The following is a 12,211-nucleotide window of genomic DNA, read 5'->3' on the forward strand; positions in this document are numbered from 1 at the left end:
TTTTTTTTTTTTTTTTTTTTTTTTTGAAACTTCCCATTTTAAAAAAAAGAGGTTTAAAAAAAAAAAAAAAAAGACCCTCTGAAAAATGTTTGATGGAAACCAAAAATAGACTGCTCACTGGATAAAAACAAAGAGAAGTGGATTGTCGTTAATCTGAGAACATCCCACACAAAAAGCATTTATCATTTGAAAACACTGGCTATGCTGACAAACCCAAGTAATTATTACTGTCAATTATTAAATTCCCTTTGCTTAATGCAGTACTTATAGTCAAGATTTTCTTTTCTTTTTGTTAAAACCAGTTTTACTCCCCTGCTTTCCTGAGTAAAACACTGTTAGAGCTACATACTAGCCAATTACTCTTTTTGTTTCGCCAGTGCTCATACTCACCCCTGAATAGAGAAGAGTAAAAGGCATGGGAGATCCATTTTCTCAGTCTCCTCACACCCCCAACTCTCATTAGCATTTTATTTGCTCTCTGATTTCTCCCAAAAGAGAAAGAAAGAGATAACTGGGAACAACTTATAGTGACAAAAATGCTGCTGGGACCTATTCTTCAAGAGATAATTAAACGATGAGTAATAAAATAAGCACAGACAAACAGGTTATGCTGGTAGAAGCTGCCTTCTAGTAGCAAGCCTTCATTTTGTCAGCAGCAATTCTGCTTAAAAAAGTATCTTGCTTCATTAGAAACACCCTTGTAGGATTCTAATGCTCTGAATGTACTGTACATGACAGGCCAGAAATCATTTTTTTCAGTTAGTTACTGCACTGGCTATTGTGGTTATGTTTGTGGTAACAGTGGGCTGGCTCTGTATAGTTGGCTCCTCAACAACCAGGTTTTAATCCCTCTAATTTCTTGCTATTCACTCATGAAGGTGCCTCAATCATGAGCTATGAATACCTTACTTCAGATACAACCCCCAGCAAAGAAAAACAACAGTATTTTCCTAGGACAACGTGGCATCTTAATCTAGCTCTCCTTAACCAACACAACTTGGCTGGTGGGCCTTCAGTTTTTTTGGTCCTAGAGGACTTATGCCCCTCTCTCAAGGATACAAAACAAATAATCTAGTAGTGCTATTTCACTAACAAAATTAGTTAGCAGTATCAGATACTGGGCTCTTCTCATGGCTATTACCCCCAGTAGTGCTGGTAAACAGTAGTAATCAACATTGTTCTGCTCACCCCTCAAGCTACTTAGAGAAAGGATGCTTATGATGTGGCTTGGACAAAAGTTGGTGGAACGCCTATAAAATTGCAAGATGGAATCTTACAGCTCCTGTTCTGCAGGAGGTTAGACTATATGTATGTAATGGCTGCTTTTGGCCTTGAGCATTACAATATTCCATAGGCAGGCAGACCCAGACTGCCATATCTGGAAATGTTATCTCCTTAAATGTGGTACAGTACTTTCAAAGATTAAGTTTGCTAATTTCAAAGTAAAGAAATGTTTTCTGAAGTGACCTATCACTGCTGTGGACAGTGCTTTATTTTGCAAATATGAGCAGGTGCCCATTAACACTATTTGAAGTTAATATATTAGAGGAGGTGGAGAGGGAAGTAAAATCAGAAATCTGAAACCATAATTTTGAGAAAGTGAGAATTTAGTTCCAATTCCCCAATTCAGGCACTTAAAAAAAAATCCAGGGGCCAGTCCTGCTCAAGTCCCTGGAAAACTTAATACAAAACACATGCAGTTCTATCCCATTCACTGCCTTTTTTTGCAATTCTCTCTTAAGGATGACACAGCAGCATTTTACAAAATTAAGTGCATTAATCGTTTTCAGGATCTCAAGCAGGGTCAAACAGGATCACACTTATGTACCGAAGTCCACATTCATGCATAACAGGTGTCCAGCAAGAGCATTTTAAAAAGTTCCTTAAATAAGTGCAAGTTTGAATGCTGTATTAAGCTTCCATTTGTAACTGGTTTGTAATAAATATTTAAAAAGCATGTTACAAGTATGAACAGGGTTTATTAATAGGAGAGTTGTGGAGAGCACTGTAAATGTCCATTTAGTTAGAGAGCAGTGATTTATCAACCACTATAAATTTTGTATAGCTAGAGCCTTAACACTGACTTAAGTGCTCGTAAAGCTTTTCGTAGTTGGGCACCAGAATGTCTTAAAATAATTCACAGATTTTTGGAATGGCCTGTCCCTCAGGGACCTGCTGCAAAATTTTAACTTGTATTTTTAAATTTAAAGACAATCTCAAACTTATAGGAAAAATAATTTTTCAAACATTTCTATTTGATTAGCTGGTAAAGGAAGAAATCAATTTGAAATACTATGCAACCAATAGTTATAAAATGCCATCTACTGTGTATGATGTCTTTATTATAACAGCTATTTCTGTTTTTTATATGTAACAACATGTGAAGTAGAGTTTCATAATAAGAAGGTAAGAACCTAGGAAGTGCCTTATTGGGTCAGACTTATGGTCCACTTATCCTACTAACCTGTCTCCAACAGTGGCAGCAGTGAATATTTTAGAGGGAGGGTGTTGAACTGGATATATCTAGAGCAAGGGTGTTCAGCCTCCTGCAAGGGTGGCTGGAGAGCAGTGGCAAGTAAGACTTGCCACTGGCCACCCTCTCTTGCTGCCAAATTCCTAAGTCCCATGGGGGTGGACCACACACCCCTGCAACTGGATTGGGGTTGAGCCACACACCCTTCCTCTCCCCTGCACAGCTGGACAGGGGCTCCTCCCATGCCTCCTCCCACCCCCTGCCCTGTACAGTCAGATCAGGGATGGGCCATACTCCCCTCAACATGCAACAGACTGGGCCCGCCGGCCAGATCCAGCCTGTGGGTGGACTGAATACCGTTCACCTGGCTCAAGGGGAAGAAAGATGGGGCATTACTGATTTACAGTGATCTATTCATTACCCTCCCACTGATACCCTCCCTGGCATCCACCTTTATTAGCTTAGAGATGCCAGAGGAAACATCCCCAACCAGTCTGTTCAATAGCTATGAATAGATCTAGTGTCCATTCATTCCATCTAGCCCTTTTATGAACCTGGATGTGCTAGGTGCCTCCACCACCTTCTGCGGCAATGAATTCCACAAGTTAACTATACACCGTGTAAAAGTTCTTTTTCTTGTTAGTTTTAATCTGTCTCCTATTAATATCAATGGGTGTCCCCTAATTTAAGTATTCTGGGACTTGGTGAAAACAGTTCCCTGTTCACAGTCCACCCACTTCATGATTTTGTAAACCTCTATCATATCTCCTTTTCTGCATCATTTCTGATTTTACTACGTCTTTTTTGGGCAGCAGAGACCAGAAGTGTACGCAGTACACAGTATTCAAAATGTGTGCACACTATGGATTTGTATAACAGCATGATGAACTTCTCTATTTTCAATTCCCTTAAGTGATACCCAACATTTTATTGGCTTTTTTTGATTGCTGCTGCATATTGAGCTGATGTTTTTAGAGGACTATCTACAGTAACTCCAAGGTCAGTTTCCTGAGTCTGGTTCAGTACCCAGTATTGTGTACACAGGGTTAACATTAGTAGAGAGAGAGAGAGAGAGAGAGAGAGAGAGAAAATAAATAAATAAATAAATAAAATTTTTCTGGGCTTCACAGCCCATGGTTATGACCTGCTGGACTTCAGCTGCTGTGCTCCTGAAGAGTTCAATGTAACGTTTTCCAAGTATCATCTTGTGTTTTTTAAGTGCATTCTGTGCATATTCTTCACAGGAAAACAACACAAATGCATCTCCTGTAGGTCTGCCATCTGGATACTTGACAAAGAGAAGTCCCTCTTTCCCTCCTGTGACAGGACACTCAGGCCCCAGGAACCCCAAGACATCCTCCTGGGTAGCTGTGAATGGAAGACCTCTCATCCGGATGATGACTTGATTCTCTTTGGATAAGAACTGAGCCACTTCATTGGAGGTACCTGGCAGAAAACAGGTTGGGAGTGGGAGGAAGTAGGTTAATTTTGTTTGTAAAGAATCTGAAACCTAGCCACAGAGGAAGGAATGAAACTGCAAGAAGATCCTTTGGAAGTCACGAGTTCTGTAGGGCCTGAGACAACAGAGATTTAGTCCACAATCCCATCAAGATGTGGAGCTACCCCTAGCTTCCTCAGAAAGCAGTCTGGCACTGTGCAGCAACATGATGTTAAGTAACAACACAAGAGACACGTAGCTGACAAAGCTTCAGATCACTTAACTGTAGGGAGCCCTTTCAGGGTGCTTATACCCTGGGCACAGCAGTTAAAAAAAGTGACATACAAAAAGACAGGCTGAAAGCTTTTCACATTATGATTTTAGGTTTGGCAAGGAAAAATAAGGCAGATAATGGACTTTTCCAGTGCACACATTCTGTTTCTCCCTCTAAACACCAAGCTGTTTGCCTGTGGGTGTCACAATCAGAACAACCCAACTAGCACAAGCTCAGTAGTCCCAAAACAGTTGATAACAGCATACAGCCATATCAATTTCTGAAGAGTAAATAAAAAAAATGCTATTTGGTTATTCCTTTTTTTTCCTCATACAGCTAAAGACTAGAAAGAGAATGGATTACTACTACTCACCTCCAGCAATCTTTAGAAACTCTTCTCCAGTAGCTTTGTAAACCTTTGTAAAAGGGGGGAACAAAACCCAAAATCACTCATATTAAAATTACAAAGGTCATTTAAAATTGAAACGGAACATTTTCTAGAGTTATGCAGAACTTTGTAAAGGATCTTTTAATAGCTGCTGAGTTCTACCAACAAAAAAATTATTTTTAAAAATTAGAGGAAGATTGGATTTTCAAAAATAGTTGGTGAGGGTAAAAGTGGTCCACCTCCCAGTAAATTTCAATAGAAGCTGAATGCCTTAATTTTCATGGATCTTTTGATCTTCCCTCCTAAAGAGGAAGTCAATTCCCACTAATTATATAATACGTTTGTGCTCATTTAAAAGCAGACTGCTTCAAATATTCTCAGCACAGTAATATGACAGTTGGCATACTGTCAACATATGTTCTTTACCTCAATGTATCGGCTACCCATATGATGCTTATGTCTTTCTAAAGCCAAGTCTCTCTGTTCAGCACTGACAAATCGCACTAGGGCTTCCCCATTTCTTCTTCCTTGAGCATTCAGACACAGAGCCACACCACCTCTAAATAAAAGACCAAAGTAAAAGGTGAGATTGAGTTATGAAAGCCTTATAAACCATTGGCATCATTTCCCCACTCATTCATCTGAAAAATCTTGAGACCAAACTTTAAAAATAAGTCACTACTTTTAAGTAGTGTTTAAGTGATGGTGTTGCTGCGGTGATGGTCGAGGAAATATCTCTAGTATAAACACATTTCCACCCCACAACTCTAGATCACAAAAATTGTTTAGACAAACAATGATTTTGGTATCTAATCCATTGCTTTATCAAATCAAATCAAAATAAAATCTCTTGCCATGCAATGCTCTCACTAACTTACAGTGCTTTGCTTTTCCTGTTTTGTATTTTTCATTATAAACAAAGAAAACCTTTAAAAAAATTCCATCTTCAAACTGATATGTTCTTAGAATTAACACCTAAAACAATCTGATGTCTAGGATATTCCTTCATTTTTACTATAAAATATATCAGGACCCCTAAATAAAAGAGTATATTTAATGCTCAATATATTCAACAACTGTGTGTGTTGTTGCGGCGTGTTCTTCAGGCAGTCTGAAGAAGGGCACTTGATGCTCAAAAGCTTGTCCAACATCTCTGTCAACTGTGCAATTGATCCAATAGATACCACAAAAATGTCCTTGCTTCTCATACATTTCCTGGACCGTCATAGCTATGACAACACTCCAATCCTATTATAGTCATATAAGAATATATGCACGCATATTCACCAACCATGTTGATTAGATTATATCTTAGACTATAAAAGATAATTATGCAAAACTTGACACATTCATCTCCTACATCTGAGACTGTTAGAAAAAAATTCCTCTAAGCAATGCTGGCAGTGCCAAGCCTGTTCTAACTAGATGTGGTGACATTCAATCTTGACTAGCTCAGGATTCCCATAAGCAGCCAGTGTTAACCAAAGGGTCATAACACAACACACACATGCACACATACCATGATCAACATCCAGTTCAATAAGAAAAACTGCAGAACATTAATTAACATTGATGGAAATAGACAAATTGCAGAATAAACAACGTGCATTGGGTATGTTCTTACACACACACACACACACACACTTTAGTAGGACTTTTTTTCCTGCAAAGAGCTATAGGCGATAAGCTGAAAAGCTATTTGTTGTTTGTTGCTTGTTTTAAGCATCACTGCCTTAAAAACTAGACTAAAACTTTGAAATGTTATCCCCAAATTAAAACTTCTCCAATTAGCACAGAATGTCTGAGAATTTTTTTGATTACACTCCGAGTCTGTAGCTGTAGGAGATTACAACAGGTGAATTAACAATGTTTGTTCTTTAAAACAAAAAAATCTCTTCATTTTCTTGTTTGAAAATGCTTTGCTTGCTTTGTAGCTTTATGGGGAGAGGAGTAACAGCTTTTTGGTAGAAATCTTACCCATAAAAATCCAAGGCCTTGGAAACTTAGGATAAGTTCCTCAGAACATCCCAAGGCTTATGCAAGTTACTGCAAGATAAACTAGGGTGTTAGCTTATAGCATGCTAGCTACTCTGCAGCAATGATTCCTCTTACCTTCATAAGGGAGATGAAATAGCTTAACCTACTTGCATTAAGAACAAGCTACCTCACACTCACAACAGGGTAAGAGCATGCATACAGGCAGCTTTTCCATACAAACTCCTATTCTGTGAAATTCACATCCCACTTCACCTTTTGGTAACTTGCTTGTGTGGCCATACCATCTGTTTCCTCATTGGCAAAATATGCATCCCAAACCTCATAGAGGTGAAGCAAACTTCTATACTGTGCTTTGTATCCAAAGGTCTTAACAATGTTATCAGTGACTGATGGCTGGTAATATAGCTCCAAGTTTATACTAATTACTAATTTGCCCTTTCTAAAAGCATAATAAAGGGAGGGTAAATATGGTGGGGGGTGGGTTTGGGGGAAGTCAAATAAGATGAAGCAAGATCTGAAATAAGGTATGTGTTGTTGGGTTTTTCTGGTTTTTCTTTTACAAAACCAACCTGTTTGACAAGATTTTCCCCTATCAATGCACATTGTGCAGTAGAGGATACACCAAGAAGTTATGAAATAGGAATAAGAAGGGAAGAATACAATGTTAAAAAGGCAACATAGAAATAATTAACTATGGCTCTGTTCCTAGAATAGAAAAATCTCTTAAATTCTGATTGTTCAGATATCAATATGGTATCCAGTTAATTCTTTTAAAAACAAACTTAATTTTTAAAATTATACATACGACAATACTGTCATATTCCTGTAGGTCACAATATCTGTAATTTCTATATAAAAATGTTCCAAGGTTATGCATAATACATTACCAACAGTTCTTTGTTTTGAAGAATATATGTAAACTAGACAAAAACTGTAAATTTTATTATAATTGTATTGTAAATAGTAAATATTAAATAGTAACTATTTAGTTACACAGATATCATATAATTATAAATATGTAATATTTTAGAATTGTGAAAAACCTGTGCAAGTATCTTTGAACTACAAGAATAAAGAACATAACAGAAAGCCGTGGATTATATAATCCCAGCCTTGTGTTGTTCTTATCTATGCAGTTCACAGTACAGTGAAGTGCATATACACTTCATATATGCCGTGAATATATTTTATATAATAAAATTATGTACTACATTTTAAAAGGATTGATGTTAAAAGCAAAGTTAAATGATGTTACAGAAAATCTCATACTCTTACTTGGCAATATTGAGTCCTTTGAAAAATCGGGCAATATCTTGGTCTGAAGATTGCCAGGGCAAACCTCTGGCACGTATTACTGTTTCACTGTCTACTGCTTCAGATTTGCTACTGCAGAAAGAAGCCAAAGTAATCATTAGGTCACCTCTTCTGTGATACCATTACCACCAAATTTAATTACAATTACTCATTCAACAAATGAGTCATTGGGATATTTGCTGCTGCTTCATTTCCTTTTTCCTGTCCTTGCATGACAAGGTATTTAGCAGAATTCACATATTTGTTGGAATCTGACAGGGCCAAACTGCAAGTGCTTCTGCTACAGCTTTGAACTTGCGAGCTCTGGGCTGTCAATCATGTGCCTTAAGCACCTGCACCACATGATTTCCTTTCTTAACTGAATAAGGAATATACCATAATTTTCTCATATATAATATGCCCCTGGTATAGAGTATGCACCTTGATTTTGAAGAGAAGACTGAAGGAAAAAGATTCTTTGACAGAATGGCAGAGGCTACTCAATTGAGTACCAGCTCCATGCACTGGATGGGAATCATGGACCAACCAAGAGCACTGGGTCTAGGGCCATGCATTGAGTCTGACCCCATGTACCGGCTTTGGAGCTACCTGTTGGGGCAACCCAGTGAACTGAGTCCAGCACCACAAGCCAGGTCTGGGGCTGCCCACCAACTCGAGCCACATGCTTGGTCTGACTCAGTGTGCTCAATCTGGGGCCACACTCTGGCCCTAGAGTCATGTGCTACGTCCAACCTAGCACACAGCCCTGGAGCCACCTCATGGTCCCAGACTTGGCATACCAGGTTGAACCCATCATGCCAAGTTTGGGGCCATGTGCAAGGTCAGATTCAGTATGCAGGGTCTGGCTGTGGCCTGATTCAGCACGTGGCTGGGAAGGGGGACTCCCCATGGTTCCAGAATTTGGCAGTAAGGGGTAAATATGGGGGTGAAAGTGATGACTGAGCGTCTCACCGCCTCAGCTCCTCCCCAGCCCCCACTGTATTTCCAGACCTGTGGAACTTCCTTTTCCTTGCATATAATGCAAACCCCATTTTCCTCACCTGGTCGGGGGGGAGGGAAAGTGCAGATTATGTAAGAAAATACAGCATTGCAATCATCATACCACTACAAGGCCCACCTGTGACCTTAAATGGTGCCATCTTAAAAATAAAATAAAATACTTTAACAAGTCTGCAGGGATTTGAAAAAGGTTTCTCTTAGTGGTAGGACTGGCAGTACACTGCAAGATGGTTACATGCCAATACTGAGTATAAATGATAGAAATCAAAGCAAATTAGATCATGCAGATTTCATATAGGAATATTCCCCGTTTACTCCAATTTCTTTCAAAACAAAAGTACATATATCCACTCTGCACCTCCCCCCTGCCATCTTTTTAGAATTTAGAAAAGCACAAATACTGAATTCATCTAAAGAGAAAGATGAAAGAACTGTGTTTATTATTTTACAAATAGTTTATTAATGTAAAAATATTTATCAAAGAAAAATATATAAAAAAAATGTGAAACATTTAATGATAAGAGTTACAAGATGCCTGATCATTTAAATTTAGGTGTTGGAAGACATAAGGTTGTGAAAAAAAGGATTTCTTTCTAACCAAATTTCTTCCTCTCTTTTGAGAAAAAGAAAGAAAAAAAACTCAGAAGAGAAAAGAAAACTAATTCCAGGGATACCTGTGAAGCAAGTATCTTTATCCAAACCAAAGGCTGAACACTCTCCCAGTCATATTAGCCCCAAAACATAACATATTAGCCCCAAAATTCACATTATTTGAGCCATCAGCAACAAAAGCGAGGAAGATCCAAGGGCCAGGACATAGACCTGCTAATCATCAACTTTTGTTTAAGGCATATGAAGGAAAGTCACACAGTCCAGGAGTCATTGCAGAGTCTTTGCAAGTGACATCTAACAAGCTCTGGTTCAACAGCAAGTGATTAACATTTCAGTTTCATAGTTGGTAGGGTCAGAAAGGACCTGAGCAGATCATCAAGTCCAACCCCCTACCATGGGCAGGAAAGAGTACTGGGGTCAAACAACCCCAGCCAGGTGATTATCCAGCCTCCTTTTGAAGATCCCCAGGGTAGGAGCGAGCACCACTTCCCTTGGAAGTTGGTTCCAGATCCTAGCCACCCTCACTGTGAAGTAGTGCCTTCGGATGTCTAGCCTGAATCTACCCTCAGTCAACTTATGCCTGTTATTTCTTGTTACTCCCAGTAGCGCTCAGGGGAACAGGGACTCTCCCAGTGCCTGCTGATCCCCCTTGGCAAGTTTATAGGCGGCTACCAGATCCCCTCTCAGCCTTCTCTTGTGGAGGCTGAACAGGTTCAGGTCTTCTAGCCTCTCCTCATAGGGCCTGCCCTGCTGACCTCTGATCATGCAAGTGGCCCTCCTCTGGACCCTCTCCATGCTGTCCACATCCCTCCTGAAGTGCGGCACCCAGAACTGGACACAGTACTCCAACTGCGGCCTGACCAATGTCGCACAGAGGGGGAGGATCACCTCCTTGGACCTGCTCATGATGCATCTATGGATGCATGACGAGGTGCAGTTAGCATACTCAGCCTTTGCACTGAGTAGCCATCTTATTTTGACAAAAAAGTTTGGTGTCTGTTTCTACAAACTGTCCAGAATCCTCACTCTAATCTGTTCAGCCTTACGTTGCTCCGATTGTCTAATTACAGTTTGCAACAGCATCCTGTACAACTGCTCCCTTTCATAAAGGCAAATGGTATAAGAGATTATGTTAGTTTAGCATATACAACACACTGTTCCCAACGCATGACTGGGCCGGTGAATATCAAGGGCTATAAGGCTGTAGGGGAGGGATAGGACAGGGAGGAAAGGAGGGGACGTGGCACACTACATTAAGGAGGGATACACATCCTCGTCAATTAGCAAAGAATCAAAGGAGGGGCACTCTGAAGTGCTCTGGGTTAGAATACAGGGCAGTCGAGAGGAAAGAGATTTAATGGTGGGGGTCTACTACAGACCACCCAACCAAGGGGTGGAGCTAAACCAGGAATTCTTAAGTCAGCTCACAGAGGTAGTTAGGTCAAAGGATGTGGTCATCATGGGTGACCTGAACTTTCAAGACTTCTGCTGGGAAGAGCAGTCAGCCAGGTCTGACCGCTGACGTAGGTTCCTAGCCCAAATGCACGACCTCCATCTAACCCAGGAGGTGCACAGCCCCACCTGGGGAGACGCCTTGTTGGACCTGGTGTTGGCCACAGGTGACGACCTGGTGAGGGGGCTGTGGGTGCTAGACCACCTGGGCGACAGCGATCATCACCTGCTTGAATTCACCATCCAGCACAAGGTGGCAAAGGCCTACAGCAAGGCAGCAGCCCTAAATTACAGGAGGGCGGACTTCAATGAGCTAAGGAGAATAGTCAGGGAAGCACTGAGGTCCAGGAGGGGAAGGAAGCCAGGTGTCCAAGAAGAGTGGTTGCTCCTTAAGGAGACGATCCTCCAAGCCCAAAGGGAGATAAATCCCAACACAGATCAAAGGGGGCAGGAGGGCGCAAAAGCCCCCATGGCTCACCAAAAGCATCCAGGAATGTCTCCTAGCCAAAAGGGAGGCGCACACCCAATGGAAGGGAGAAGCCATCACCAGGGAGGGTTATACAGCAGTTGCTCGGGGATGCAGAGGGGCAGACAGAGAGGCCAAGGTGGAAATGGAACTGGGACTAGCTTCCCAGATCAAGGACAGAAGAAGTCCCTTTTTAAATACATAGGGGGCAAAAAGAAGGTTCCAGGTATCATGGGGCCCCTGCAGGACAAGCTAGGAAATTTGGCTGTCACACCAGATGAAAAAGCTAACATATTTAACGATTTCTTTGCCTCCATTTTCCTGAGCAGGGCCACCCCCCCTCTGGGCCTCCCTTAGACCCCAGGGGAGGCACACCTAGGCCAAGGGTTAGGAGGAACTAGTTAGGGAACTTCTGGAGGGACTGGATGTATTCAAATCAGCTGGTCCGGACGATCTCCACCCTCGAGTACTGAGGGAATTGGCTGAGGTCATTACGGAACTCCTGGCCCAGCTTTATGAGCACTTGTGGTGCTCTGGCGTAGTGCCAGACGATTGGAAGAGGGCCAATGTGGTTCCTGTCTTCAAATAGGGAAGGAAGGAGGACCCAGGAAACTATAGGCCAGTTAGTCTTACCTCAATCCTGGGTAAGCTTTTTGAGAGAATTATTCTGGCACATGTCCACGAGGAGCCAGCAGGGGAGATTATACTTAGGGGCAACCAACACAGGTTCATTAGCGGCAGGTCCTGTCAGACCAACCTGGTGACCTTCTATGACCAGATCACTAAATCCTTAGATG

At 41.1% G+C, this 12,211-nt stretch overlaps 1 protein-coding gene across 5 annotated transcripts in view; it reads right to left on the minus strand.

Annotated features, from left to right (window-relative positions):
• Positions 1-12,211, minus strand: part of ESRP2 (epithelial splicing regulatory protein 2) — an 83,084-nt gene that overhangs the window by 27,217 nt on the left and 43,656 nt on the right. For all 5 annotated transcript variants that reach the window (XM_019505746.1, XM_019505745.1, XM_019505748.1 and 2 more), the window contains exons 8-11: positions 7,847-7,957; positions 5,000-5,132; positions 4,559-4,601; positions 3,618-3,919 (exon numbers count right to left, since the gene is read on the minus strand). In XM_019505746.1, the coding sequence (XP_019361291.1) occupies positions 3,618-3,919; positions 4,559-4,601; positions 5,000-5,132; positions 7,847-7,957 (589 nt within the window). The remainder of the gene's footprint in view (positions 1-3,617; positions 3,920-4,558; positions 4,602-4,999; positions 5,133-7,846; positions 7,958-12,211) is intronic.

Source organism: Gavialis gangeticus, unplaced genomic scaffold (genome assembly GCF_001723915.1).
Source record: "Gavialis gangeticus isolate Ggan-Ray unplaced genomic scaffold, GavGan_comp1, whole genome shotgun sequence".
NCBI lineage: Eukaryota > Metazoa > Chordata > Crocodylia > Gavialidae > Gavialis > Gavialis gangeticus.